The following is a 27,694-nucleotide window of genomic DNA, read 5'->3' as shown; positions in this document are numbered from 1 at the left end:
TGATTTCACATATTAATGGAGAAAAGAAAAAGTATTTATTAAGCACCTATTGTGTGTTATGCACTATGCTAAGTGCTTTGCAAATATCTCACTTTATCATCATTACAATCCTGTGAGGTAGGTGATGGTTTTGTTCCCATTTTATAGTTAAGGAAACTGGGGCACACTTTATCTTCATTACAATCCTGTGAGGTAGGTGATGGTTTTGTTCCCATTTTATAGTTAAGGAAACTGGGGCACACTTTATCTTCATTACAATCCTGTGAGGTAGGTGATGGTTTTGTTCCCATTTTATAGTTAAGGAAACTGGGGAAGTATCTAAGACTTAATTTGAATACATGTCTTTTTGACTTTAAGCCTGGCATTCCACCCACTAGTTGTCTCTAATAAAACAGAGGAGCAATACCGAAAATCTAAAACAGCATTTCATCAAAAATTTTGTGTTTGCTTATGAAATGTTTCTATTTTTATTTGAAAACTGAAATATCCAATATTCTTCTATATCTCAATTCAAATAAATAATGAAACTATACTATGAAAAATTATCTAGCTAACTTCTTATATTCCCCTTCTATTTCAAGTTTTCTGTACACGCCTACTTTATTTAGAGAGAGACAAAGGACCACAAACTGGACTATGACAAAGAACTAACCAAAAACATACTTGATTCTCAATATGAAGTGGATCAGCTTTTCTCTAAGGTCACTAAATATTTAATTTCTTCTTAAATATTTTGATTTCTTTCAAAATGAGGAAAATATTTTTTGAATTTTAAAGCATTACACAAGTCAATATCAGTCTTGTTCTTGCTAAGGGAGAATAGACAAAAATCCAATTTGTCAATGATAGAGTGTGTTAAGTAACAAATATGATACATTTAAAATCTTTTTCAAAGATTGTACAAACAAGTTTATCAACATATTAGTGACTGATAAGATTGTAGTTCATTATCAATTATTTTAGGGAATTCAAAAGTAATACCCGATGAGGTCACCCAAAGAACACTTAATAACAGCCTCTTGTTAACGAAACAACTATGTAAGCAAGAAAGCAAATACATAACATACTATCTAGGCATCTTTATGGTGTAGTATAATTTTAAGAGTAATGGTGGAAGCTCACCTTGAGCAGGTTATTATTAACCTCTACCGTTTCTTGTAACTCGCTGATGCTAGAGGAATGATATTATAAGAATGATGAATGATGCTATCAGAATTCAGAGAAGGAAAAAATCATTGTGGGCTAGTTATAATCATCTTTTTTTGTTTATTTTCTAATACATATATTACCCCCATCCCCATTACCTCTTTCTGTGCCCAAAGCATCCAAAATAGAAAAAAATAAAATTAGACACCTATGACTCTTAAAAACACTTTATAAACCACTCTTAATCAAGCAATTATTTCTTGATAATCTGAAAATTTATATCTTCAGATACCTGGTTTTGATCCTTCAGGAACTGTTCCATTCCAAACCTGGTGTAAGAATTCAGGTCTATTATCATTCATATCAATGACATTGATAACAATGTCAATGGGATTCTCTACTTGGTTTCCATTTATATCCACTGCATGTGCTCTCAGCTGTAAGAACAATCAGAAAACAATTTCACTAAACTTAAAATGAAATAAACAGAAACAAAACTAGTGAACAGACCAAATTCTTATGTTGTGAAAATAGGGTGAATCCATGGCAAAAAAAGAAAAAAATTAACATTTCCCACCAATTGATATAGCAAATTTAATAAGGATAACACTAAACTTAGAATTCTATGAGTTTTTTTTTTTAACGTATCAGATATTTTGTGTAATGTAAAAAGTGTAAGCAAGAATGACAATTTGGAGAGTAAATATTTTTATGGCATACAAAAATATTTTAAGTCTCTTAGGAACTTTCTTTTGTTCAAAAAAAAAACATGAATTTTGCTATTCAAATATAGAAAATGTTGAATTCAATATACAAATATACCTGACATTTGTGATGTCATTGGGCTAGGAGAGTTCAGGTCTTAGCACTCCCTCTTTTAAGGCAAATTAAACTCTGTTAACAACTTGGTAGATAAGATCATAAATTTGGAACTAAAGGAGATTGAAGAGAAGTACAAGAGAAGTACAATGACGAGTCGAAGGTCACCCAAGTAATAAATAAAGAGAACTAAGATACTCTTTTTTCTAAAACCAACTCTTGGTCCTGTCTCATGTTGAAATAAATTTTAGGTATATACCAGAGGAACTAGTGTCAGAAGTGTCTTAAAACCCAGATTTTCCCAATACCAAGTCCAGAACTTTATTCACTATACAACACTACATCCCATGTGAAATTTAATAAATATAATTATAGTTGGGTATTGCAACTCTGAAAATCAAATCTTTGCAAAAAAAAAAAAAACAGTGAAAATTACAATGCACCATTCAACACAGAGGTGAAATAGGCTATTTATTGGTCATTGGTCACAGAATATCTTACATGAAAACGTGCTATTTGTTCCCGATCCAAAGGCTTTGTCACTGACAGCTGACCGGAGATAGGGTTGATTATGAAGATACCAGTGGGAGGTTGGTCAGCTCCTGGTCCAGTCACACTGTATCGCAGTGAAAGATTTTTATCTCTATCAGATCTAATCTAGGGATCAAAAAAACAATCACATTAAACCAAGAAGAGAAATGAGCTCATTATCAAAAGTATATTATGCAAGCTCTCATGTCCTTTTCCAGGTATAAAATTACTCTCTTTTCCTTTTTTGTTCCCTTTCTTTGCCTTTCTCTCTTTATTCTTCATACCCTTTCTTATTTCTCTTTCTTCCTCACCTCTTTCTCTCTCTTTCTCTCTCTCTCTCTCTCTCCCTCCCTCCCTCCCTCCCTCCCTCCCTCCCTCCCTCCCTCCCTCCCTCCTCCCCTTTATTCCCCCCACATATTTTCAGAGAAGTCATCTATAAAAACAAACCAGCGCATTGAAACTCATGTTTGTTCTCTTTTATATCCTAGTGTTAAGTTTTGAAAGAAGATGAAAATTTTCTTCCTTCTCCACCCCCAAGGTAATTGGGTGCCCAGGGTCACACAGCTAGGGACTGTTAAGTGTCTGAGGCCAAATTTGAACTCGGGTCCTCCTCACTTTTCATAAAGAAGACTAGGTCAGTATTAACTTCTGGGAAAATTCCACCCTAGGAGAAATGTAATAATAGTACAACTTTATAATTTTTCAAAAGTATCACCTCCTTTCCTTGAGGTTTCTTGAATGTAATATTTTAAACTCAGAAATGTGTTACATTTCTTCATTTTAAGATTTTAAATGATTTGGAAGAAGCTATTTGTCCATAATGTTTCAAGCATCATCATTCATAAGGTCATCTATATTCTTACTGAAGCTGTAAAGATTCTATGCGTGTCTGTATTGCTGGCACTTATCAGATCACTGATCACTCAATAAATATTTATTAAGTCAGCCAATAAACGTATTAAACACCTACCACATGTTAGGCATTAAGCTAAGCACTGGGATATTTTAAAAAGGCATAAGACAGTCCCTGATCACAAGGAGCTCACAATGGAGCCCCTGCTATATTCTAGGAACTATAATTAGGTACCCAGGATACAAGTACAAAGAATGAAAAATAAATAAATAAACAAAACCTCAAGTATCTCATCTTCTATTGGGAGGTATAAGGACACATAAAGCTATATCAAGCATACATGGAAGGTAAATAAATGTTAATACATAAAAATAATTAAAAATAGTGTGTGGGAGAGAGAATTAATAGTTGAGGCAACTCTGTGTGTGTGTGTATGTGTGTGTGTGTGTGTTTGAGGTGGGGGGGGAGGGGGGAAGGAAAGAAGGCGGAAAGGAAAGACAAAAGGAGGGAAGAAGGGAGAGAATCAGAAAAAAGCTCCATGAAGGAGGTTCCTGAGATGCAGCTGAAGGGAACAGAAAGGTGAGAGAGAGTACATTCCAGGCAAATGGAATGGTCAATATAACAACACAAACATAGAAGATGGAGGGACTTTGTAAAGAACTGGAAGAAAGTAAGTTTGGACTGAATGTATAATGCAGGAAGGAGAGTAATGAATGACCAAGGAGGCTAGAAAGATAGGTTAGGGCCTGATTATATAGGGTCTTAAAAGGTAAAATAAAAGATTTTAAAATTTTATCCTAAAGATAATGGGGAAACCATTGGAATTGAGTAGAGTGTTACAAACATGGTTGGATCTACATGATCCAACCAAAGTAAAACTACTTTGGCATCACTGTCTAGGAAATACTGGAGTAGCAAAAAGCTGCAGATGGAGAAATCAACTAGGATGTCATTACAACAAAATAGGTTAGAGCTGGGTGAGCCTGAAGGTGATAGCTTGTGGATGTGGAAAAAGAGGTGGAATTCAATTAATTTGGAAATAAAAATAAACGGTTTTGTCAATATTCCCTTATAAATTGAATCAGGGAATTTAGAAAAGGGTTTAGAAATCTTTTAGAAATGTTAAACCAGTTGTGCATGTAGGCAGAATGAAAATGGGAAAGTGATTTTTCCTTCTGGACTAAAAGAAGGTAACTAAAAAAAACAAAAACAAAACAAAACAAACAAAAAAAACACTTTATGCAAAATTAAGGAACTCAATGGCCTTAACAAACCCCAGCTACAAAATACAAGCACTTATGGGAAGATTAAGATTAATCACAAGGGAACACTTGGAGATAGAAGAGAGTTTTACAAAAGAAAATGGCAGAACACCAAAGATAAAACTTCACTGATTTGGTACTTCTGTTTAAGGTTTAACTATCTGAGAAAATCATAAGGGTTAAATAAATATTTTAGACAGGACTCTAGATAATAATTGACAGCATGGAATTCTTTCATTTGTGGGTCTGTGTGTTAATCTGACAAAATATATATTTTTAAATTAATCACAAAAATTGACAATCAGTGTATTTAATAAATTAATCACAAACAGAAAAGGTTAATGTTTTATTTTCAATTTAACTTAAAAAGTATTAGTTAAGGACCAAGTAACAAGTACTACGCTAGACATTAAGCAAAACAAAATACATTTATTTTCACAGAGATTACAATTTATTAAGGAAAAATCTCTCACACAAACGTAGGTTTGGTGAACACATATCCCAGAAATCAGCAAACAATGGAAATTAGAGCTTGATTTTTTTTTTTTTGAATGATTGTTTAGACTTAAGTGGTAGAGAAAATGCTAATAATGGAGATTAAACTTAAAAATTATGTCAGGCTGATAAACATTTAACAACTCTCCTTAAATATAAATGAATACAAAATGTATAATAAAATAACTGGAGGATGTACAACAATTTGAAAGAGAAGGAAATCTTTTGAAAGAAGAGGCATTTGAATTGGGCCTTGAATGAATAGAATTAGAAGTGAGAAGGCAGAACATTCCAAATAGGATATGTTGCCTATGTAAATGTTCAAAAGCAAGAGACAGAAAAAAATGTCATGTACAGTAAATAGCAAAACAGTAAGTAAGGAAGAGTAATGTGAAATAAATATGGAAAATCAGGGTGGAGATAGAATGAGAAGTGTTTGAAAAACCAAAAAAAAAAGTTTATACTTTAATGAATAACAATACTATGCATTTCTTTTTCTTTCTTTCTTTTTTCTTTTTTTGTTGAGGCCATTGGAGTTAAGTGACTTGTCCAGGGTCACACAACCAGGAAATGTTAAGTGTTTGAGACCATATTTGAACTCAGGTTCTCCTGACTTCAGGGCTAATGCTCTATCGACTACGACAATAAGCTGCTCCAATACTATGCATTTCTAAACCATATGCTTTCTTTGAATGGATCAGTCTTTTTCAGTAAAGATGAAAATATGTGTAATTTCTAACACCCATTGTAAACATGCAAAATAAGTAAAAATTAAACTTCAACTACTATACAAAGTTTTCTTTATACTCATATACATCAGCACCTGCATTTATATCAATCTATTTCCAAAGCTGAAAAGGCAGGGATCCTAGTATAGGGATCTGACTTTGGCAGAGATAACTAAGGCAAGATGGATAAACTGCATATATACAAAATACTTTTGAGGAGGGAGAAAGTATAAGTAACTAGAAGAGTTTTAAAAAGACTTCCTGTAGGAAGCAGAACCAGAGCTGAAATTTGTCAAAATTTACAGCTTCTGAAAAGTAAGGTGAGGAAATTGTGTATCCTGTGCAATGACAAAGAGGTTAAAACATGGAGAGACAAACTCAATGAAGACTGACTAGTTTAATATGGCTAGAATACAGATTGTATCTATGGGGGAACAAGATCTTCAGAACAGTCTGGAAAGTTAGACAAGAGACAGATATTATAAGGAAGAAAAGAATGTATATTTTATCAATAAAGAGGATAAGGAGCCACTAGAAATTGTGTAGGGGCTTCATAAAATGACAATTTCTATTTTGGAGGAAAATGATTGATTAGACAGCAGATAAATCCTTTAAAAATGCAGCAAGGAAGCAAAGATATATGACCTATCGAGTGCCCAAACTCCAAACAAAAAAAATATAAATAATAAAACACAAGTTAAAGTCTTCTTTTCAATAAAAAAAAAAAGAATCTTAATCTAAAATATAGCTAACTTACCCTAACTAGCTCTTGAGGAAAAGGCCCTCTTGAATTTTCTGGCAAGTTGATTGGAGGAATGACCCAGTCTCTCTTTTGTCTTTGTAGGTACCCATTATGATTTGATGACTGCCTTGGAAATACAATTTCTTCAATTTCTTGAGGTTCCTTCGAATTAAAAAAGATGGAAATTAAGTAACATGCTGCCATGGATATTAGAGAAAATAATCTCTTCAGATATATCAATATTATTACATATCTGTAACTTTATAACAAAACATAATGGCTTGGCAAAAAAAAAAAAAAAGGCATCTAATTTAGCCAAGGAGTAAAAACAGAAGAGGAAAATCCTTTTCTCTCTAAAGCCCCATAAAAATGGTAAAAGTAAAACAAACAAAAATGACAACAAATTACATAATCAAACAAGAGTTCAGAGCACGTGTTGATTTGAATCGAAAACTTAATCACAAGCAATTTATTCTGTGCCACAAATGTGTAAACTAGTTTCTATTTCAATAAACCAACTAGATAGTACTTAATATTGAGTAATATGTAATTGTTCCCCTTTATATATTCCTCATTAGTTGGAACCACAGTTCAGGTAATGTGCTACTGTACATTAAATTTAAATCTTGGTGTGCTAAAATATAATTTGAGTTCCAAGAGAAGTTTAATACATACTGGTAAGGAATGTCTCAAATATTTATGACCCTATTAAATCCCACAGAATTAATGCTGTAATTATTCTAAACCTATGTCAGCCATGATGGATGCTATAGATGACCCACTTTTCACACTGGACATTAATCTCCCTGGGATGCCAACATTTTCTTTCTGTTTCTGCAGACATTTTAACCATTATCACTTGCTGCTTCTGTGGAAGTATGCACATTAGTTGGCTAGCACAAACTTACTCAACAGAAATGTATCTTTTTAAGCCATTAGTCAGTAGCTTCTTTTTCCTTCAATAAAACAATGTCACAACAAATATTTAATAAAATTAGATTCAACTGAAGAAATATCATTATCATGTGTGATAGCAAAAGCTATTTCCTATCTACTGGTATAAATAAGTATAATACATACATAAATGTCTAACATAAATTCTTTTCCCACATATCAAGCAGTTTTTCAGCCTGCTTTAAAAATTCAGAATGTTTAGGGCAAAGGATCTTTTCTTCCTTACGAGTTCTATATAAAACTAGAAGAAACAGAGTATTCAGTAAAAATTATCATAACAGTTTAGTGAAGGAGTTATTTATTTTACTACTCTGATGGGCTACAATTAAGTTATTTTTTTCTTGGTTCATAACAGTTTCCACCAGAGGGAGTATAGCTTTCCTAAAAGTCTGGTTGGTATTATAAATAATTCACACTCTCCAATTTGATTATTAAGGAACAAGACAAAACCAATACTCCTTGCCAGGAATGCTTTCCTGCTTCTGCTGTAAATCTGCAATTCCCATCTAATAAAGTTGATGGATGATACCTTGCAAAGAATTGTTTATTTTGTGGTTATATTTAACTGCTTGAATAAATACTGTAATGCTTTCAAGAAATTTAAAAATAAAGAAACAACCACTGGTAATTTAAACATAGCTATAAATCCCAAAATGCAAACAAATATTTCTAATACAACTTTTATATGCTTAAAAATTGGTCTAAATGTCTTGCAAGACTAAAATATAATGGCATGAAATTTTGTTGAAGTGACTACAGTCTGAAATTTATTTAAGTACTAGTACTCCATTAGTATAAGTGGAAGACGTCCAAGTTATACTTCTTTAAATCAGATTTTAAGATAAAGTCATCAAGGAAGATTTGCAAAGAGTACCTTCACCGGGTTGTCCGTGATTGTCGGATTAAGGCTAAGTTTCACTGCCATTTGCCACTTTTCCTGAGTTTCTTTATCCTGGGCATATATCAGGAATTTAGCATGCTCTGTAGCAAGTGGAAAACTCCTTGCTGCATAGACCACTCCATCTTCATCCACCTTAAAATCTCCTGGTTCACTGCTTTCATATTGTACTTTCCTTTTTCCATTGCAGTTGCTGAAGTTCACTATAATACAAACCAAAAATAGAACAATTACACTGTAGGCAGTGTGGCTATACATGTGTTTAATTTAGTTTTTGTAAAAATGTAACCCAACTTTCTTCTTCCCCAAATACTTTTTATCTGTTGTCTAGAATTCTTAGATAGAAAACTGGGTCTGGAGTTCAAATCCAGCCTGTGACCTTGGTAAAGTCTGCCTCAGTTTCCTCAACTATAAAATGGGAATAATAATAACAGCTACTTCTCAGGGTTGTTGTAAAGATCAAATGAGATGATATTTATAAACGCACTTGACAAAGTAGCTCTATATAATAGGTGTTATGTTTGCATATTTATGACCTTCCCCCTTTCAAAAACTAAACTTTTATATTTTTTAATTCTGTCTAATTCAGAAAGTGTTTTTATGTTCACCACTGGCATAACCAAGAACCATACATAAATGCAACGATTCAACCAATATAAATCTTCATTAAGAGCTAGTTGAGAATTTAATCATTTCATTTTTATGTAGTTATTTACTATCTCCTAACTGGTTTTCTTCTTGTCTTCCCTCCCATCTCCCTGGCATGTATGGTATGCAAATGACAAATTAATCTTCCTGGAACACTACTTTCATCTTGTCACAATACACCCTGCTGATAGACCCATAAAGAATCCCAACTGCTTATCAATCAAATCAAGCCAAAACTTTTCAGACTGGCCTTTTTTGTGGTTGATTGTTTTATTATTATTATTTTATATCCCAACCCTTCTCTGTGCATCCTTATTGCTATTTCCAAGAAAAATGATCTTTTGCAGACTTTTCATTGTTCTTTATACAATCCTCACTCCTTATTATTTATTATCCCACTGCTTTGAAATGGACAGAACAAAACTCAAATATATTTTAGGCTAATGAACTTCAAAGGCTCAACCAATTTCTATAATACAGTATCAGCAGGCTAAACTTTGAGAAACAAAGTATCAAGTATCTAACATCTATGAGGGCTAAAGATATAAGGAAGGGATGATTAATAACTTCCTTTCTCTCTTCGGCAAAGTCCAGGGGCTACTACAAATTCACAGAATTTGCTAATATATAAGTGAACTCATAATTTGAGTTATTGATATAGGTACAGCAAATAACATTTTAATCTGAAAGACATCAGAAGGAAAGACATGAAAAACTTCATAAATGTGTCTCCAGGGTAAAGAAATTGTCTATGTCATAACTTTTCACACCCAGCACACAGCCTCCCATCAGGGTCACTATCACAATTCCTAGAATGTCACTTCATTGTAAGACACAGTAACTAAAAAATAACTCAAAACTTTCAATTTGATATCTGCATAAACAACTCATTGTTCCCTAAAACAAAAACCTATAGGGAAGGTTTACTAGAGACTAATCACACCTTAATTTAATGTGATATAAAATACTGGCTTAATTTGGTAAATTAAAACTATATTGAGGACTGGGATAAGGGGTAGAAGAAATAAACTTCCAGTTTATCAGTGCTAATGAGCAAAAAACAGTTCTATGGAGTCTGCACTGTCTGGTTTAGATACAAATGTCAGAGTGAAATAGAATGAGGAGGCAACTCTTTGAGAAAACTCATTTGCAAATAAGGAAGAGAAAATAGCCCTTTTTTCCTCCCTACACAGGGGTCGGGACTGGGTGAGCCCCTCCCACAAGTTGTCTGAATGCTAAATATTCCACCTCAGTGAGTCAGACACTGGGAAAACACTAGGGGAAACCAGTGTCTTGCCAAGTCATTTGAATGTAAATTAGGATTTCCATGGCCACTAACTCTAACCTATAATCAATGGAGAATGATTTAAATATTCTTTAATGTTATTATGTGGGTGTTTCATTCGAGCTAGTCCCAATTCAGTTTAATTTTAAAGATAAATTAATACTGAATTATCAGTCTAGATTTTTATATAATTTCTAATGATTCTCTTTCATTGATATATAAACAGCTGAGTCAAACACGTGATTCAGAAATGAATTTAATAACCTAATAAGCTTCCAACAAATCATTTCCTTTCTTAAGGCAGCTAGAGAGCAAGTGGATAAAACATCAGGCCTAGAATCAGACCAATGTGAGTTCAAATCCAGTCTCAGATCCTTACTAGTTGTGTGACCCTATTGTTTAGTTTGTTTGCCTCAGTTTTCTCATCTGTCAAATTACAATAATAATAATACCCATTTCCCAGAATTATCTTAAAGATCAAATAATTGCAAAGAGCACTTCAGCATTGTGCGGGGCACATAGTAAATAGTATATGAATGTTAGCTATTTTTCATTTCATTTTTCCTTCCTACAAACAGTAAACTTATTGCTTTTATGCTTGCTCATATGTTTGAGTATGTGTGTGTATGTGTGTGTGTATATGATTTATGAAAATTCACAGAAACAGCTTTTTACATCTTTAATACGTCTGCATTATATTTCAATGCAGTTGAAGGTAAAGTTCTCATATTTAAGCTTAAGCCATATCCTTTTCTCTCAACCATTTGCAAATAAATCAATGTAAGTAGGAATTTATATTTCTGTATCAGCTTTATTAGACACTTGAATAAATTAATATTTACTATTTTTAAAGAACAATAACTATATAATCTCTCACTAATGACAGGGATTTCTAAGGAAGTTTTTTTTTTTTTAATTTTTTTCTTTTGCCCCAAACTTTTCCACCTTTCATTGTCACTGTAACTAAATTTCATGATTCTTAATTTATGTAAATGGCAATGTCCTACGCATTTGTTTTGGATGCTGGAGATCCAAAGACCAAAATCCCCTCTTTTTTTAATTATAGCTTTTTATTTACAAAACATATGCATGGGTAATTTTTCAACATTGACCCTTGAAAAACCTTCTCTTCCAACTTTTCCCCTCCTTCCCCCACAACCCACTCTCCTAAATGGCAGGTAGTCCAATACATGTTAAATATATTAAAATATAAGTTAAATTCAATATATGTGTATACATATTTATACAGTTATCTTGCTGCATAAGAAAAATCGGATCTAGAAAGAAAGAAGAAAACCTGAGAAGGAAAACAAAAATGCAAGTAAACAATAACAGAAAGAGTGGAAATGCTATGTTGTGGTCCACACTCATTTCCCATAGTTCTCTCTCTGGGTATAGCTGATTCTCTTCATTCCTGAACAATTGGAACTGGTTTGAATCATCTCATTGTTAAAGAGAGCCACATCCATCAGAGTTGAAAATCCCCTCTTAATTTTCAGGAGCTAAAATTCTCTTGAGAAAAAATAAAATTTACACATAAAAGAATAAAAAAAGAATACAAGGATGACATGGGACTGAGGGCAAGATCATATAGAAAAAAATTTGAATTGTGTCTTGAAAGAAAGGCAAAAAAAAAAAAAAAAGAAAATGGGAGAGTGCTATATTAATCTTTCAGTAAAAGTGAACTCAGTACTTAAAATACTAGAATAATGAAATCTGAATTAAAATCTATTAAATAGATTTTATAGAAAAATTTAATTAAGCAATCCAATCAAACTACATTTTCAGGTAGTCTCCATTCCCCATATAGCTACTTTATTCTTTATCCTTTATCCTTTATATAGCTAGCTGCATTAAACTTTACTAAGAAGACTAACATAAAAATAATAGATACAATTTTATAAAATTATCTAGAAACAAAAAGTCCAAATTAATTTTACCCACAAAGTAACTGAAATTAACAAGCATCCATAGATCCTTTATATAAAATGGGAAAAGTTTTGAGAAAGTTGATTTGGGCTAGTGATTTTATAGGTGATAGTGAAAAGATAAAGATACTAACTCATCTGTAACTCTCTTGAACACTGAGGGGTTAAGTGATTCACCTAGAGATTGAAACTTAAAATGAGTAAAATCCAAGAAATGAACCCAAGTCTTTCTTACTCCAAACTTAGCTAGCTCCCTATTAATTATACCATGTTGCCTCTATGAAATACATTAGCAATTACAAAAAGATTTTTATGAAATATATAAATGCTATTCCTTAGAATTGCACATATGAAAATATGATTTATATTTTATATTTGAACTTTTTAAAGCAGTCTACTCAGAAATGTTTTCAGGAACTTTGTAAAATAATTTTGAACATGATAATAACAAATGACCAAGAACGATAGAGGTTATTTATTTTAAACAGTATAGTTGATTTTTCATTGCAATAACTGAAATAATTACTGCATTTTTGAGAATGCATGCTAGTAAATCAAATTTTCAATAATTTTAAAGGAAATTATTTTCCTTTCCCCTTTCACTGAGACTATTTGTTTCACTAAACTGAGTATTTTGCAATATTTTCCCCAATGGAGTCTAATAGAAAATTATAGCTTGGATAAAAAATGCTTAGTATGTGTGAGAGTTGGGAAGCAAAAACGATCTGGGTTCAAATTCTTATTTTTGTTTTTACAATCTGCATGACCTCTGGAAAATTACTTAATCTCTGGGTGTCAGCCTTCCCATCAGGAATATAAAGGAGATTGGACTACCATGTTATGAAGGTCTAGCCTAAATTACCCAACCCCAGAGAGAAATTAAATCAGTAGATACTTGTCCTATGTGTTCTCTTAACACTTTATTTGCTGTTAAAAGAATATTTAAGTTTTATATCTCATCACTACTTTGAAGGTGCTGATATTTTTTCATGCTTCAAATCACACATTCAACAGGGTAATTAACCACTTAGGCAGTTTTCACACTATAAAAAACAGGCCAAAATAATAGTTTCTTTAGTATTCTCAGATCATAGGGATCAAAAGCAAAGCAAATGAATTTAAATGAGAAGAGCCATGACCATGACCAAAAATCTTAGAAAGTTCAGTTTTAGAAATATTACTCTACAGTATTATTGCATATAGGTGGTCCAGTGAAAAATTAGAGTTCCAGGCAGAAAGTCAAGAGCGGCAATCTTCCTGAGTTCAAACCTGATCTCAGGCACTTACTATCTGTATAATTCTGGGCAAGTTACTTAATCCATTTGCCTCCGTTTCCTCATCTGTAAAATGAGCTGGAGAAAGAAATGAAAAAGTATTCTAGTATCTTTGCAAAGAAAACTCTAAATGGGGTCACAAAGTTTGACATAATTGAAAAATGACTGAACAATACCTTAGAACATTATAAATTCTAATCACTTAACAGTGATCAAAATAGTATTAGGCCTCAACTGTGTTATACACTATCTTCTTAATACTCTCAATTTCAACAAAACAGTTAAAAGAAAAACAAAACAGTTATTAAGCATTTACTTATATGCAGAGCCCTAGGGTTAGACCTAGTGGTAGAAATACATAGAGTTCAAACAAGATATGGTATCTACTCTCAAGGAGTTTACAATCTAATAGGAAGATTTGATACTAGAAATCAATAAAATGTTAAGATAATTCAATATGTTTACAAAGGAAGACAAAATGCTTTATGTAGGTGAGAGCTAGAGGAAAAATCTGAGTTTTATTTAAAAGCTAATTAGATTTTTGGCAGAAGGAATTGTCAGAACGGAAAACAAAATAACTAATATTTGAATGGAGTTTTCAAGATTTGAACGTGTGTGTGTGTGTGTGTGTGTGTATGCGTGCATATACATATCTATTTTCTCATTTTATCCCTATAACAACTGTATTTTACAAATGAAAAAAGCAAAATTAAGAGACATTCTATGGCTAGGTAAGCATACCATAGGTAAAGATCTGAACTGAAGTCTTCCTGATTTTAAGACTAATTTTCTTAGCTAATAGGATATGGATATTTAAAAGGAAGCAGTTTGTATGATGCTTCAAGTATCTACTCATGCTCAAATAAAGCTAAGCATCAAAAATAGCAAGGAATAAAGCTAAAAAATGTAGGGCGGCACCCAATTGTGAAAGCCTTTGAACATCAGGCTATTTTGTTCATTTTGTTAATTAGAAAGGCAGTTGAAGGATTTACGACATAAGTGACATGATCAGATTTTTAAATAAAGAAGATTACCCCAGCAGCACTAGCAAAGATGAAATCTGGTGTAACCCAGGCTGATGTTAATGAGAACATTTAAAGTTTCCAAGCTCAGCTCAAATACCACTTCCTCCGTGAAGGCTTCCTTGATTCTTTGAGGGAATATATAAAGAGAAAACAATGGCTAAACACTCAAGGTCTTACACAAGATGATGGTAATTAATTGGGAATATGAGGAAAAAGAGGTGTCAAGAATAATATATAATTTCCAACAACAGATATGTAAAAAGTTCACCAAAGATAAAATTATGTCAAAAATAAAATTATGTTAAAAGTCTAACAACAAAATAATTCTTCAGTCTTTGCACCTTATACTGAAACAACTACTGTGATCAAGTTTCAAAACAGTGTGCATGTAATACATTATAAAAATAATTAATTTCCCTCTCTAGGGAAGAATATGTGGCTGTCATCTGTTCAAGAGATACAAGGCCAACTGAAATAGAATAGGAAAATAAATATTAACAGTGTTTTTTCTTTCTAAAGGTAAGATTCCCACCCCAATCAAAGTAGCAGAAGGGATGACATAAAAGAATGATTATGCTACCAAAGTAATATGAAGTTCACATATTCAACAACACAGTAATGTGATGCATCAAATTTCTTATATTAAACTGTTGGAGAAACAGAAGGGTTATTGCCACTTTTCCTGATATGCATTCTAATAACTCCAAATTTTAAAGCTGCTATCCTCTTCATTGATATTCTTCCTCCAGGCATCTGTATGTTATGAAATTCAAAGAAATACCCCCATTTTGAGAGAACTGAGCTAAAAATATATAAAATTGTCAGTGCCCAGGAAGAACTATTCTCTTTGGACAAAGAGCGCCCATTAACAAATTACACTGAAGTATCGCTTTCCATAATTAAATTTCTTTGACAGAGCACAGGTTGTTGCATAGCTGCTTTTCCCCAGCTGCATGGCTATTAGTCTTTGAAATTCGATTCAGCTGTGCTTGCTTCATTTTTCAGTCTACTTTGATGTCAATGGAGGGAATCCTGATTTTCAAAGTTCCTCTTAAAGTATTAGCTAAGACTCTTATACAACAGGGAAAGGATCATGTGGAAGCAGCTCTGTCTTATCCTCATAGACTTCACAAAAAAAAAAAAAAAAAAAAAAATGGAGTCCCATGCCTAATTCAATTCCAACAGTCATGTGCTAAACCAGACTTAGTGTTATTTGAAAGAGTTAAATTTCTCCCTGACTGCTTAATTTACTGGGTGACATGTCAGAAAAGAAGGGGAGAAAAGGCATTTGGCATTTATGGAAAACTTGACTAAATTTGATCATATTATCTAAAAATTACCCCCGAACTTTCTACAACATTAAGCCTGAAATTGTATAGAAGTACAGTTATTATAGAGCTATTTTTATAGACCTTTCATGTACACATCTCTTCAATCATATCAACTAAATGAAATAAGCTTACCACCATTACAAAGGAAATCTCATCAGCTCAAATTAAAGTATTTTCAGTTAATGAAACATTTCATAAATTGCTTTGAGGACTAAGAAAATTGGTAACACAAGCACCATAATAAGGTTCTTAGTATGTCCACTCAGTAGTGTTTCAGTGTTTACCATTTTAGCAAAAAGAAAAAAAAATAGGTGGGTTTATTGTAGATAAAAAGTAGTGTTCTGAACTTTTTAAAGATGGTCACAATAAGTGGAGAACTCAATTTTTAAAAGTTAAAGGTTCTCAATTTTTTCTTTCGATGGAGAATAAGTTTCCTTTTAATATAGATTGGATTTGACACATAGTGGCAATATGATCCTAGATAAGTCATTTAATTTCTCAATATTATAGGCCAAAGGTGTCAAACACACTGAACATCTTTCAACACACCCCAACAGATTGAACCAGATTAAAACATAATTGGTAAATATTTTAAAAAATAAATAAAATGCAATAAAGCACAGAAAACACTACATTTTAAAACTAAATCAATATGTGGCCTACAAGGTTCTGTATGTATGGATCAGTGGCATTTTTTTCTATTTCAATTTGACAGTACTACCTTGGGAAGTTCTAAAACTATAAATTGTAGAAGATGTGCTAACCTACTTTAGCAAAGGGAATTTTTTCACATGAAATTATCTATACCAATGGAATGAAATGTCCAGTCCTTATCCACGATGTGTTTCATGAATAAATGAACATTGTAGGTTATTCTATATCAGGCCTATAAGTCAGAGACAAATATAGAAAATTCTATCTACAATGAAGCAAAATATACAAAACACATAATCAGCAAAAAAAATACATAATATCAATCACTTGACTCTTGAAAGATTTGCCTAGTTATTCTATTCATTAACAACAAATGTTAAGAGAACATACATAAATTCCATGCTACAACAAATTAGAATTCTTAAAAGATTCTTAATGAGTTATAATCTAACATCTTTCTTCTCTTACTAGAGAAACGGAATAACCAAATCAAGTATACAAATTCTGTTTAAATAACCAAATCAAGTATACAAATTCTGTTTAAATATTTGTTAAGACAATGGAAAAAAATAAAAATATTGGGACAAACTATTAAAATGGGTATTTATAAAATGAAACCAAGAATGAGATGAATACCCATCTGGACCATAAGAAATAGCTGACAAAGTTGATCAAATTTTCTTTTCTATTAGACCAAACCATATCATTTGTTAGTAAACTGCTTGAATGGAATGAAGGAATTCTCCTAATAAACTTCGTTGTTTTTTTTTTTTTTTTCATTTCCAGTCTAACTATCACCCAGTTTCTCAGATAAAGTCATAATAACTAAAAGTAAGCCAATGAAGAATTTTAAAATAGTTTACTTAACAAAGATGAATCCAGGAAACTATGTGTCAGGCCTGTTCCCAAGTTCTCAGGATGCAAAAAAAAAAAAAAAAAAAAAAGGCAAGAGCTGTCACTGTCCTCAGGAAACTCATATTTTAATAGGGTGGACAAGATGCATATATGTGTGTGTGTATATATATACCCACATATATAAGTACATGAGATATCTATAAAACAAATGGAAGGAATTCTCTAAGGGGGAAGGTATTAGAAACAGGGAAACTTACTAGAGAAGATTTACTACATAAGGAGAAGCTTCCCACTGAAACTTGAAGGAAGTCAAGGATAATAAGGTAGTGAGAATAGGAGGATCCTTCTAGGCCTAGGCGATAGCAGAGATAAGACATTGAGAGTTCTTTTTTGAGGAACAGCAAATATGGTTGGATTAGAGAGGACATAGAGGGCAACAAAATGTGCAAAAGGCAAAAGTTTCAAAGAGATTTAAAAATCAAACCAAGAGATTTATATTTGTTCTTAGAGATGATAGCAGCCCCACTGAAATTTATTGGGGAGGGTCTAGGGAAGAAGTAGTTGTGACATGCTCAGGCCTATGCTTTGGATAAATTAATATGGCAGCTTAGACAATTCATTAAAGAAGGAGATATTTGAGGAGGAAGTCCAATTAAAAGGATGGACAGCTAGTTGGCACAGTGAATAATGGGCCAGCTTTGGACTCAGGAGGACCTGAATTCAAATGTGGCTTCAAACTCTTACTAAGCTACATGATCTGGTAAACCACATGCCCCTATTAACTTCAGTTTACTTATTTGTAAAGTGAGCTGATGAAGGAAATGTCAAAGCATTTCAGTACTTCTTCCAAGAAAACCCTAAATGGGCTAACAAGGAATTGAACAAAATGAAAATTACTAAAACTAAAATCATGAGAAGATTAAGGAGAAAAAAGTATCTAGCATAGATGGATTTCTCAAATTTAGCCAAGAAGATGAAAGAGAACAATAGGTAGCAAGAACAGTGGAACTACCTTGAGACATCAGGGAGGTGAGAACCCCAAAAAGAAGGTGATCACACCTTCTCTGACTGCTCAAAAAAGGAGTGAAAACACTATAAAAAGAGGTGATCATGCCCTCTCTGACTTCTCAGGAAGGGAGATGAAAACACCAAAGGAAATGGGAAATCAAATCAGATTAGCAGGTTTCTGAAGGGGCTTATTTGAAACAGCTATACGTAAATCCATCAATATGGGAGGTATTACACATAATTACGTGAGCCCATAATTACATAAATTACATAAGCACACAGTAACACAGCTTAGTAGTGATGTAACAAATAACATCAAAATGAGGAATTGTACATGTTCATAAGTCCTAGAAATAGTCCAAAAGGAATCCATTAGTTCATGTGCTGAAAATCCAATAATTCCTGCAAGTTTTGAAGTCCTGCAATAGTTTCATCAACAATTTTTCATCTCAAGGAATCCAATGATTTCTGCTGATTTTCAAGTCCTGCAACAGTCTCATATTGTGTTAGGGAATCCAATGATTCCTGCAGATTTTATTCTTAGGTCTTCTCTTTTGTTTTCAGATTTTTCTCTTTTTCTGTCTGTCTCTCTCTCTCTCTGATGAACAAGGTGAATGCAGTCATTGGCACCCATCTGATTCCTTTTCCATCTGTAGAAATGCAAGCAAACCCTCTTTTCCAGGCAGTTACCATATCTGGTCCCTTCCATTCACCACTTTCTGGATCTCTCCTCATCATCTGGCAATTACATTGGAGCTGTTTGCATTGGACACTGCCCTGTTGGTTTAAAAAGTCTGGATTCTCCCCAACTGTAATCCCTTTCTGCTATCTGATTGCTTTTTGGATGACTGATCATGTAATCCCTTTCGGCCATGTGATTATTTTTAGGCTGATTGATCACATCAGAGTCCTGACCTTCTAAAGACTTTATGGGTGTAAATTCAGCTGCCATCATGCCCCACCTGTCTTTTGTATGATATCTTGGGGCTGGGCCCTGCCTTTCATTTCCCTGAGTCAAGCTACATTCTGAGGCCCAGTGGAAATCCTTGTGGCATTTTGGACATAGGGTTTTAGGTCTTCTCTCATGCTGTCTTCTCACTCTATCTCCATATCTACAATGGGCTCTCAGATGTCCTATTTTTCCACACTGAAAACATTGACGACTCTCTCTAGAAGTCCCTTGCCAAGAGGGACCCTGTCTTCCCATCTTCAACATAGCTTGGGTATAATAAACACTTGTGCCCGCTGTGGCACAGCGTCTTGTGATTTCCTTGAAAGGAGCATCTTTGTCTAGCCCCCATATAATTCTTCTGCAAACCTCATTGGCATTTTCCTTAGTCAAATGTCTAGTCATTATTTCTGTAGCTGCATTTTCTCCAATGGTCCTTGTGACAGCTGTTTGCAAACATCCTACAAAATCTGCAAAGGGTTCATTGGAACCTTACTCTATTTTTGTGAAGGCTTCACCTCCATCTTTCTGTCCAGGGAGAGAACCCCAAACTTTTATTGCAGCAGCAGCAATCTGTTCATAAACTGTTATGGGGTAATTAAGCTGTGCTGAATTCTCTGCATATTGACCTTCACCTGCTAGTTGGTCAAAGGTGATCTGTATATTAATTCCTGTTTGCTTATTGCGTCTGGCTTGAATCCTACATAATTAATGACACTCCAAAAGCCACAATAAGTTTTGTCCTTACTATGAATTTCCAGTTGCCGGGGGTTACAATTTCATAAGACAAATTATCTAGTAACATCTTAACATAAGATGATGTAGCCCCATAAAGAGTGCAATCCTTTTTCAAATCCTTCATTTTTTCCAGATCAATAGGAGTGTATCTTCTCCTTTGTTTGCCTGAAAGGTCAAGCTCTTCAATCACAGGGTATGCATGTATTAAATCAGATACATCCTGTCCTTCATTTTTGACCTTAACCAGTACTTTTTATAATCTTGTCATAGGCTGCTTCATAGGTGGTTGTGTCACTGCCTCTCCCCCTTCTCCTTCTCCCTCCACCCATGAAGGGTTAATTGAGGGAAGGTCAGGGGATGTAGAATGACCTAATTTCTCCTACTGTGAAGTATCACCCTCAAAATTGTATTTAACTCTATTCTTAGCTGATTCTTCATCCTTTTCACCTAGTTTAGTTGGCTCCTCCTCATCCTGCTTTTTCTTCTTTTTCCCTATTCTATAAATTATATAATTTTCTAAAGCCAGTTGTATTAAATTACATGTATAAAGTGTATCTTTGGAAATTGAGTCAGGTCCATTTTTATTGTAGAATTGACATAGTTGCTCTTCTACTAATTTCTACTCCTCTAGATCCAATTCTTTTTCCATAGAGAACCAAGGAGATGTGTACAGTACAGTTTTTAAAAGTTCAGTGATCTGCTCCCAAATTATAATCAAACCTTAGCTTTTCATAAGTCTGACAATGTTCTCTACATATTTTGTTTGAATTGGAAAAGAAGGCTGTTTTCTAAACATCTGTCCCATTTTACCTGAAATACTATTTTAGCTCTTTAACAAAGTTTCCTTGTTTATTTTTGTACTCACTCTAATTTCTGGGTCGAGGAGACTTTTCCACTGAATCAGGATCATATCTGTCCTTGTTCAGGTGCCAAAAGGTAGTGTTCTTCTCTAAAAATGTAATGTTCTCTGGGAGCAGTTTCTTGGGGGAGCTTCTGGAGGCAGCCTTAGTTTCAGTTCAAAGTAATAATGACCTCAAATGCAGCCAGGTATTAAATTCCAAATCCTTTATTGTCTTCTTCAAATTCTGGTATCCTTCACTTGGGGCTTGGCTAGTTTTTCTGGAGGCCTTCTGTAGTCTTGATTCCATGAGTTTGAGCTGCTAGTTCTTTGCCTCTGCCAGCTTAAGCATCCAGCCAGCACAAAGGTGGAAGATGGAATGAATCTGTCTCCTCCTCCGAGACCTTCTAGTGAGCTTGTCCTTTAGTGGGCTTTTCCTCTCTAACTTCTGAATGTTCCGGACTGAATCCTGGTTGAGGCTCCTAGCTTATATATGCTCTCTTAAAGGTGGGAATCTTGTAGAACTCTAATAAGTACTAAGTACATTAGTGAACTAGAGAACTGTTAAGTATCATGCTAAATTAGATAACTGACTTGGCACCTTGTAAGAATCCTAACAGTTTTGCTTTTGTTTTTTTGAAGAGGGGAAGAATGAAGGTCCTTAGCTGACAAATTTGAAGTAGAAGAGCCATAAAAGAGATGAGTGTTTGAAGGGATTAGAGATAAACAGAATGGTTTCCCCTACTTTAATGAGAGACCAATTGAGATCATATAAAATGTAAATCTGTAGTGGATTCAATCAGCACAATTTTGTGCAAGGAAATGTAACAAAATAGTTTACATTGGGATATTTCATTTTGCACAACACTTCAAGGACATTTGTATAGTACTACTTACTCTTGAGTGACAACTGCTTATCACTTGATACAATTTTGTGCTCACTAGTTTCTTATTGTTATGTTCAGAAATGCAGTGACTTTTAGATATTGTCATTGACACCCTTTTAAAAGAGTTTTTTTTTTTAAAGAGTTCTCCATATCTGAACATTATGCTTGGCAAACATCTGCTAATGTACAATCATTGGCAGATGTTTTACAAATAATTTTATTGGTTTAAGAAAATATAATAAGCCTTGTCTTCCTTATTGGCTGATGTTTCCTATTACAGCAAGGACTAAATTTGAAACTTATACTTCTCAGTTCTCATTAACTATGCAGGACTGAATGAAATTAATTGACAAATATTGTGCAATTATGGGTTTCTCTGATGTCTTTTATGTAAATGAGTATCTGGAAATATCTCGGGTCTGGCAGCAGTCAGCTTTTCTCAGAGAGGATCATTATGTATACGGATCAACATTACTTGATTTTTTTCCCCTAATACAATGATTTTTCAAGATTTTTATTTAGCCTGTATGTGAGATAACTGTTCTAACATATTAAGTGAGCAGATTGGTACCCACATGATCAATTAGCTGCAAATTATGGCAGGAGAATTAAAGTACTTTTGTGGACCTGTGAATTCATTGGTGCTAGTACAGAATACAATTGTTTTACTTTTCTACAATGAGAGATTATTGTTCATGTTTCACAATAAATCTTTGATGGAATACTTAACAATGTGATAGAGGTAATTTTTTGGTTCTTTAAATTCCTATGAAATAACCCTGAATCACTTGTTTGTCCAGTTGTTATTCTTACCATCTTATTGACCATCATCTTCCTCTTTAATACCTTTTATATGCTATTTTCAACTACTAGTTGTCTCTATTAACATATTTCAGCCTCCTAATACTTACCATGTGTCTGATCATTGTCATTTGGATTGCTGTTTTAGTTTTTATAAGGTCATGTTATTTAATGATTTGTAGCGGGGATGTGAAAGTACTGAACCTTTGGGAGCAGAGAAACAATGTTGGGAAGCCTAGGTTCAAATATAACTTTTGACATATACAGGCTACGATGACCCTGGAGCAAATCAGAATAGTTGTTCAGCTTATAACTAATTAAATAACCACTATATTTAAAAATTATCCATGGATCTATGTCAACCCAAAGAGGGTTATAAGTCAGGGGCCACATGACTCTAAATGTGACCCTCAAAATATGTAAATGCCATGGAAATGAATGACATAGCTAGAAGGTTAAGACCAGTTTTATTCATATCTTTGAAGCATGATCATGATTGGTGAGATTCAGAAATCACAACAGATGAGGAATAGTTGTAGGAACTGGGAATATTTAATTTAAAGGAAAGTAGAAGACGAGGAATATGGCTTGAGATACACTGTGGTTTGTTATGTAGAAGCAGCAGCAAAAATATTTTGTGTTGTTCCAGAAGCCAGGACAACGATCAAACACCAAGTTTCAAATATAAGAATAAAAATAATGCCGCATTACATTTATATAGTGCTTTATAGCTTTAAAATGCTTTCACATGAATTATCTTTAATTTACATATGTTAAAGCTTCAAAATAGACTCACTATGATAGCGCATGGCTGGTCTGAACAGCTAGTGCAAGTGACCTTCAGAGATGTTTACGTGATCTCTCCAAGATCATGTGGCTAACACATTCTAGAGGGGCCAAGGCTTAAAACCCAGTCTTCTGACTCCAAGTTTAGTGTCCTTTCCACTACACACTCCTCACCTCTGAAAACATAATAAATTAACTTCAGTAATTATCACTGTCCAGAAATGTAATGTCAAATCATCTGAACTGATGATTCTAAATACCCAGTTATAGAATCTGCCTCTTTTATTAACTATACCTTACATGTATTTAAAATGTAATGGAGCTTACATATTTAAGTATGATTAAAGTCTAGTCTAACTATTTAAATTCGAAAATATATGATGGATATTAAGAAAGTTTTCTCTATTTTTTAGCATAACTTATCTTGTACCCTTTAATTTGATCAGCACTTCAAACAGATAAAATGATAACTCAACCCTCTTTTTAATAAAAATTTATTTCCCAGTAATTCGGGTTCCAAAAACCAAACAAATCCTAATTGGTTGACTTATGTGAAATTGATGGGGCAACTAGGTGGTACAATGGATAGAGCGCCAGAACTAGAGTAAAAGAAGTCTGAGTTTAAATCTGACCTTAAACACTGTTCAAGTGACCCTGAACAAGTCACTTAATCCTGTTTTCCTCAGTTTTTCATTTATAAAATGAGCAGAAGGAAATGACAAAGCATTTCAGTATATTTGCCAAAAAAAATCAAAAATGGGGTCACGAAGAGAGGCCCACTACTAAAAACAACTGAACAACATGAAACAGAAATATGTAATATCTACTTCAAAAAAAAAAAAAAGCTCCTCTTTTGACAGTCTGAAACAGAAAGTCAAAAAAAGGCATTACTTTTGAAACAAATCATGTGGCTTGCAAATACTTGTGCAGATTATCAGCTGTCACCAGAATGAGAGAAAATTTATGTATGTAGAAAAGTAGAATATACTGGGTATTTATCATTTTCAGCACACATGGTTGCAGATTTTTAGGTCCATGCTAACTAAACTTCCAAGTATCTCCAACACCTGGGGATTTCATTTTTTAATAGAAACAGAATTGTTTTCTAAGATTTGAGTGTTTCTAAGAGAACCATTTTATTTGATAAGTGCCTCTGTTATAGCCTTAAGGCTTTGCACATAATTTTACAGTGTATAAAAAATCATTTCAACTTGGTCTTGACAAATAATAAAAAGATTCTTTGATTACTACTAAGCGAGCAACAATATTGTTCATCTTTTTCCATTTTGCCTTCTCAAGTCTTTATGACAGGATTCAAAACCCTCCTTTTTTTGGTCTTAAGTGACTAGCTATTGATTGAAAGACAAAACTGCTTTCCATATGACCCACTTTAGTGATAATATAAAAGTGAATTTACATAAAATATGACCTGTTAGTATACTAACTCATTGTTGATGGAGCAATGAATTGGTACAACAGTTTGGGGAACTGTAAGGAAAGCAGTATGGAAATTATGCAACTAAAATGGCTAAAATTCCATTTAAACCCTTTGACCCAGAGGTATTACATGTATCCCAAAGAGGTCATTGACACCCCACACCTCCAAAAAAGACCAAAATATTCATAGCAGCATTTTTCTATAATAGAAAATAATTGGATTGAAAGTAAATGGCCATATATTTAGAAAGGACTAAACAAGTTGTGGTACATAAGTTGAATGGAACATCCATGTTATATGAGAAATAATAAATGCATAAATACAGAGAAGGAGGAATATACATATATACTGATGCAAAATGAAGGACAGGATGAAGCAAATAAAATAAGCAAAATTAAGAATATAATATACATAAATAGTATAAATAAAACAAACATTAACCACAAAACAGTCAAAAATGAATGTTACAGAGCTGTTATTTATGTTATTGATGAATCATGACCCCATTGGTGTTTTCTCGATAAAAGTAATGGTTTGTCATTACCTCCTCCAGCTCATTTTATAAATGAGGAAACTGAGGCAAACAGGAATTAAATTACTTGTCCAGGATCATAGAGTTACTAAATATCTGAGATGAGATTTAAACTCAGAAAGATGAGTCTTGCTAACTTCAGGGCCAGTGTTCTGTTCACAATGGCATGATCTAACTGCCTAATATCACAAATTTACTAACAAGAAAATATTCTTCCCAACTCTATACCTTTTGACTGGCTGTCTCCCATGCCTAAAATGTTCTTACTCCTTATCTCCACCTCTTACATTACTTGACTGTCTTCAGTCTCAGATAAAATCTCAGCTTCTTCCACGAAGCCTTTCTTAGGCCCCTTTAATATTACTGCCTTTCCATTTCCTAATGCATAGTATATGAAAGTTGTTTGCATGTTGTATCCCATATTAGGATGTGAGCACCTTGAGATCTCAGACTGTTTTTGCCTTCATTTTATTCCCTGGGCTTACCAAAGTACATGACACATAGTAAGTTCTTTTAAAATGTTTGTTGACTGACTGACTGACTGAACTAACAAATCTAACAAGATTTGTCCCAAAGAAGACAGATGAGAAAACCCTTCTCCCTATTCCTTCAAAGAGATTTAAGTAGTCTATGGATTTGAATCATTTTATATAAGGTCTTTTCAATGTATGGATAAGTTTTTTTCAATATTTTTCACTTTTTTCTTTCCAATTCTTTGCTATAAGAGCTAACTAGGGGTGATTCTGGAGAAATTTAAATGATATAAATAGCAAAAAGTATAGAAGATTATTAAACTGTTAAGGATAGTGGTACATGCAGAGTGAATACACATTTTTAAAAATAGAAGCAACAATGAAAGAAAATTGAAATGATTTTTTTTACTCCCTTATAAACTATGCTGTAAGGTACTACAGTACTTATAAGAAAATGCTTAGATTTTTTTGAGAAATTATAACCCCAAATCAACACAGGAAATCATGACACTTTGTGGTATTAAACTGTTAAGGATAGTGGTACATGCAGAGTGAATACACATTTTTAAAAATAGAAGCAACAATGAAAGAAAATTGAATTTTTTTTTTTACTCCTTTATAAACTATGCTGTAAGGTACTACAGTACTTATAAGAAAATGCTTAGAGTTTTTTCAGAAATTATAACCCCAAATCAACATAGAAATATGACACTTTGTTGATTGTCCCCAAAGGAAGACAATTTGAAAGTATAAGTGGCAGATGTTGCTATATTCAATGACTCTTTACAGACTCCTCATAGCCTGCCTAAGATGTTGGCATTAACCACTTATTTATGGGTTAAGTTCATAAAATGTTGCTGCTCAATGTTCAATAATAATAATAGCCCTATTTATCTCTAATTCAACCATAAAATAAAGAAAGATAGTTTGAATAAAGGACAAATGATCAAGAAAAAATATATTAGTGGCATCTAGGTGGCATAGTGGATTGAGTACACTATCAGAGTCAGAAAAACCCAAGTTCAAATTTGCCCTCAGATACTTAATAGCTATGTAAACCCTGGGTAAATCACAAACTTGGTTGTCTCCATACCCTTCCTCCATCCCCAATCTTCCCAGTACTACACATTGAACTATAACTGGAATATCCAAAATAATGTATAAGAATTTAAAAGTTTTATTTTGTGGGATTTATATAAAAAACAAAAATAAAATCTCTCCAAAAGAATAATAAAAATTGGCCGGGAAAAGTAATGCTCTCTATGGATGGGAGAAAAACAAGCCTGGGACACCTTCTAGGGTTTTTGAGATCAAATAGGATATACGGTAGTTAAAAGCATGCAAATAGTTGAAAACCTACAATCCTCAGAATGATTGCCATTTCCAGCATTATCGAATGAAATTCAGGTAACAAAGCCTAAACCATAAGTTTAATATTATTAAAATAAAGACATTTCCCAACTCATAAACAAGTTCATTTCTAAGTCAGTTGTTTATAATCTAGAGCACATTTTCCTACACAAGGATTGCTAAAAATGGTGGATGGGTTCCCATTGGGCCAGAGAAGCCTAATTAACTCATGATTCTGTTGATACTCATTTATTTTTCCCCTATTCTTCCCTAGCTACTAATATATATTATCTAATATAGGGTCCTCCTTCTGATCATTCTCCTTCCCTTGCCCTGAAATTGTTTAAGCTATATTCTGAGTGAAAATAGGTGATTCTGATCTGAAATCCTAAATATAATTTATGACATCATTTCCAAGGGAAAACTTACTCTGTGGTGTATAGCTCAGGGAACACTTATGCCCTTT

At 33.4% G+C, this 27,694-nt stretch overlaps 1 protein-coding gene across 1 annotated transcript in view; it reads right to left on the bottom strand.

Moving 5' to 3' along the window:
* Positions 1–27,694, bottom strand: part of CDH2 (cadherin 2) — a 253,206-nt gene that overhangs the window by 62,690 nt on the left and 162,822 nt on the right. The window contains exons 3-6 of the mRNA XM_051970303.1: positions 8,405–8,631; positions 6,592–6,738; positions 2,467–2,622; positions 1,439–1,583 (exon numbers count right to left, since the gene is read on the bottom strand). Coding sequence (XP_051826263.1) covers positions 1,439–1,583; positions 2,467–2,622; positions 6,592–6,738; positions 8,405–8,631 — 675 coding nt within the window. The remainder of the gene's footprint in view (positions 1–1,438; positions 1,584–2,466; positions 2,623–6,591; positions 6,739–8,404; positions 8,632–27,694) is intronic.

The sequence above is a fragment of the Antechinus flavipes genome, chromosome 1 (genome assembly GCF_016432865.1).
Source record: "Antechinus flavipes isolate AdamAnt ecotype Samford, QLD, Australia chromosome 1, AdamAnt_v2, whole genome shotgun sequence".
Lineage (NCBI taxonomy): Eukaryota > Metazoa > Chordata > Mammalia > Dasyuromorphia > Dasyuridae > Antechinus > Antechinus flavipes.
Note: the sequence above shows the minus strand (reverse complement) of the source record. Positions and strands in the feature narration are given on the sequence as shown.